A 4,274-nucleotide genomic window follows, 5' to 3' on the forward strand; every position below is an offset into this window, starting at 1 on the left:
ATTTGGATAATTATAAATCTTTAATGTAATTGAGAATATTTATGGATAGATTGATGACGAGATATGTTTCAGAATTGGTTTTCTTCTTTATAGGGAACTACCATATTTTATAGGGTATATCTTTTTATACTTTTACTATGTTCAGATTGTATAATATGTTATTCAATTAATAGTTGTAGATTATGAAATATTTTATGAAACCAATAAGTAATTATGTAAAAGATGGGCTCACGATTCATAAAGGCCCAAGTAAGAAGGTCCGAACTTTGATTGTCACACTTCATTTCTAGAAGATTATGAATAATGTTCCAGAAGGTTACAGAACCAAACATTCTTCCACAATTTGATAGGAGTATTCAAGCAAACATGAAAAAAATCTTGAAGTTGCCGGATTTCCTCCAATATATATATAACTCACTTCTCTTGTGTGCCAAATCAGCAAATATCTGTTAACAATCGAAGCAATCTCCGACTCTCAAAAGCCCTCTCAGTCAAGAATGTCTCTTATCCCAAGCATTTTCGACATGTGGGATCCCTTTAAAGGTTTTCCCATTTCCAGCAATTTGGCCAATGTCCCCAGCTCGGCTCGTGAAACCTCTGCCTTTGCCAACGCTAGGATTGATTGGAAAGAAACTCCTGAAGCGCACATTTTCAAAGCTGATCTTCCGGGGCTGAAGAAGGAAGAGGTGAAGGTGGAGGTCGAGGAAGGAAAAGTGCTGCAGATTAGCGGAGAGAGAAGCAAAGAGCAAGAAGAGAAGAATGACCAGTGGCACCGTGTTGAAAGGAGCAGTGGCAAATTCCTTAGGCGATTTAGGTTGCCGGAGAATGCCAAGATGGATCAGGTGAAGGCTAGTATGGAAAATGGTGTGCTCACTGTTACAGTTCCCAAAGAGGAAGTGAAGAAGCCTGAGGTCAAAGCCATTGAGATATCTGGTTAATTATTTCTTTCCTCACAAATTGCAAGTGTCTCCTCTGTTATAGATCATAATGAATAAGTTGTCTCTGTAAGCTATGCTTCTTATAATGTAATCTGGTTGGTGATCGGGTGTCAAGTTTGTTTGTGAAAGATGGTTGTAATGTAATTTACTATAATAATACTACTTATTTTATTGTTGTATCAATTAACTTGTCTATCATTATTATTTGGAATCATTATCACATGTTAACTCCCTTATCATTGAGTTGTACTTATTTCATTGAGTTGTACTTATTTGGAATCATTGTTACATGTTATCTTTATTATGGTTAAGTTACTCTTATTTGATATCGTTGTTATACACTGTTTATCTAATTGTTGAATTATTCTTGTTGAAACCATTATTTCTTGTCATGTCTTTCATTGTGAGCTCGTTCATCCGGTTCTTTGTATTCTATGATTCTTGTGTTGATTTACTTGTCGTACTCCCGTGTTAGTGATGTTGTTGTTGTACTCAGCGTTGTTGAGCTGGGGTTACGTATGGTTATTTTATTAGAATTTGTGTGGAGGAAATATTGTGGCATATGGGCACATGTGGTGCGAGTTGTTATATTGTATTATTATATTTTTGGCACACGTGATATTGTTGAGAGGATTGTCAGAGTGTTCGCACATGAGTTTTTCGTACTATTGTTATTATTGATATTGCACATGCGGCGCGACGAGGCGGGCTATATATGTGGGTTGCGCGTGCGGTGAGACAATGTGTGAATATTATCATGCGTGTGCGGCGAGACAATGCGGGCATCTACTTTATTGTTGCGCACGTGGAAAGACAAGGGGGCTATGTCGGAAATGATTTGTGATGACTTGTGATGGTATTGGGGCATTGTTATTGATGATATTTGTGTAGTGGTGTGCCTACCTTATGTGAGTCATGCATTTTATGCTTTGTTGTGTTGTTTCGTTTGTGTCATTTGTTGTCTCTATTCTCACTTGTTGACTCGAGTTGTAATAGAACACTTGCACAAGCATACACGTAATTAACCACTCATATCGATTTAAGAAGATGAACCCCGATGTGTATTGATCATTTACATGTATTCTTGTGTACTTACCTTTTGTGTGAGAGTTGTACTATTGGTACGTGAGTTGTCCGTGCGGATATGTGATATTGTAACTCTCTTAGCACGTGAGTTGTCCGTGCCGATATGAATGTAACGGCCCGACTGGCCGTTTTGGGCATTTATGCTCCTTTCTACTATTTGAAGTCTTGAATACCTTCATACGATGTATTATGACTTGTGTGAATTGTCGGTTTTGGTTTTCAGGTATTTCGGAGTTAGTTTGGAAGAATAAAATCCAAGGCTTAAAGTTTAGGTTAAAATAGTGACCGGATGTCGACTTATGCGTAAACAACACCGGAATAGAGTTTTTATGATTCCAATAGTTCTGTATGGTGATTTTCGACGTAGGAGTGTGTCCGAAAATTTATTTGGAAGCCCATAGCTAAATTAGGCTTGAAATGGCTAAAATAAAAATTTAAGTTTGAAAGTTTGACCAGAGAGTTGACTTTTTGATATCGGGGTCGGAATCCGATTCTGGAAATTAGACTGGGTCCGTTATCTCATTTATGACTTGTGCAAAATTTGAGGTCAATCGAACTTGATTCGATAGGTATCGGCATCAAATGTAGAAGTTGGAATTTCTTAGTTTCATTAAACTTGAATTGGGGCATGATTTGTGATTTTAGCGTTGTTTGATGTGATTTGAGATTTCGACTAAGTTCGTATGATGTTTTAGGACTTGTTGGTATATTTGGTTGAGGTCCCCAGGGGCTCGGGTGAGTTTCGGGGTGGTTTTGGTCCATTTTTAGGCCATTTTTAATGGCTGAGTTTTGTCTACAGAGGTGTGCATCGCGATCACGAATATTTGATCGCGTTCGCAAAGAGCAAACAACAGTTTGGGGCCTTGTGAATCGCGATCGCGGAAGCTCTTACACGATCGGGTGGAACAAAATCTGTGTTGCAATGACCCGACTTTGAAAGCTTATATCTCGCAATCTATAAGGAATTTAGAGATGATCCAAAAATGAAAGTTGTAGCAGTTGATGTCTAGTTTTTAGAATGTCAAACCATTTATCATTTGAAATTTCGTACAAAACGTTATGACTATTATGCTAGAGGCTGTCTGGAAGAGTTGGGGAGTTTGTTCGTCACGATCGCGATTGGTTTTCCGCAATCGCAAAGGGCAAATTTTGGGCTGGAAATTTTTGAGCTTCACGATAAATGCCTGGGCAGAAGCTATATTTCGAGGTTTCGGCCATTTTAACAAATTTGGAGCTCTGAAGCTCGGATTTAAGTGATTTTTGAGGCGATTTACACCATATGGATTGGGTAAGTGATTCTAACTCAGTTTTGGTTAAATCACATGAATATATTGTTGTTTTCATCATTAAATTAGTGTTTTGGGTTGAAAATAGTAGAAAATTTCATAGACTTTAAATTAGTGTTTTGGTCTCGTGGTTGAATGGGTTGTCGGATTTTATGAGTTTTGTCGGATTCCAAGATGTGGGCCCCACTGACAATTTTTTAGTGTAATTTCGGATTTTGTGAAAAAATTAGTATTTTCAAATGGAATTAATTCCTATAATTTGTGTTGAGTGAATCGAATTAATTATGACTAGATTCGAGCCATTCGGAAGTTGATACACGCAGAATGGAATTTCTGGAGCATTGTTTAGCTTGCCCGATAATGGACGCGTCTTGTTCGAGGTAAGTAACTCTTCTAATCTTGGAGTTGAGGGTATGAACCCTGATTATACGTGTTATGTGTTTGGTATTGAGGTGACGGGCATGTGGGCATGTAGGCATGCACCGTGTGAGTTGTGACTCCGTTATTTCTATGGTCCTGTGTAGTTATCTGAACTTGTCTGAAATCATGAAATCTCTACGTACTAGAGTTATCAAAATGTGATTCATGCTATAAACTATGTTTAGGATACATGCTTATCCTGTTGGGACCCACCGAGGATTTTGTCTGTTGTTGAGTTATCTGCTTTTATTGCATTACTTACTCAGTCATACGCATTCATATGCATATCATATCTTAGTCTTTATTGTTATTTATTCATACATCATTTTCGGGCTAGTTTCATGACATTGTGAGCCCGTGAGAGAGAGACTGGAGAGATTGATGACTGAGTGAGGTCGAGGGCCTGATTGATTCTGATATTGATATTATGGCACGTGAGTTGTTCGTGCGGATTATAGCGCTTGGGCTGTAGGAGCCCCTCCAGATTCTGCACACACACACACCCAGTGAGCGCGGTTCATTTATATTGAGGGATGGATCATCC

General features: G+C 38.3%; 1 protein-coding gene across 1 annotated transcript; it reads left to right on the forward strand.

Annotated features, from left to right (window-relative positions):
• Positions 1-374: 374 nt before the first annotated feature.
• On the forward strand, positions 375-1,121 carry LOC104086978 (18.1 kDa class I heat shock protein-like). Its single transcript, XM_009591345.3, has one exon. The coding sequence runs from the start codon at positions 498-500 to the stop codon at positions 936-938; it is 441 nt and encodes a 146-aa protein (XP_009589640.1). The 5' UTR covers positions 375-497; the 3' UTR covers positions 939-1,121.
• Positions 1,122-4,274: the final 3,153 nt, after the last annotated feature.

The sequence above is a fragment of the Nicotiana tomentosiformis genome, chromosome 3, assembly GCF_000390325.3.
Source record: "Nicotiana tomentosiformis chromosome 3, ASM39032v3, whole genome shotgun sequence".
Classification (NCBI taxonomy): domain Eukaryota; kingdom Viridiplantae; phylum Streptophyta; class Magnoliopsida; order Solanales; family Solanaceae; genus Nicotiana; species Nicotiana tomentosiformis.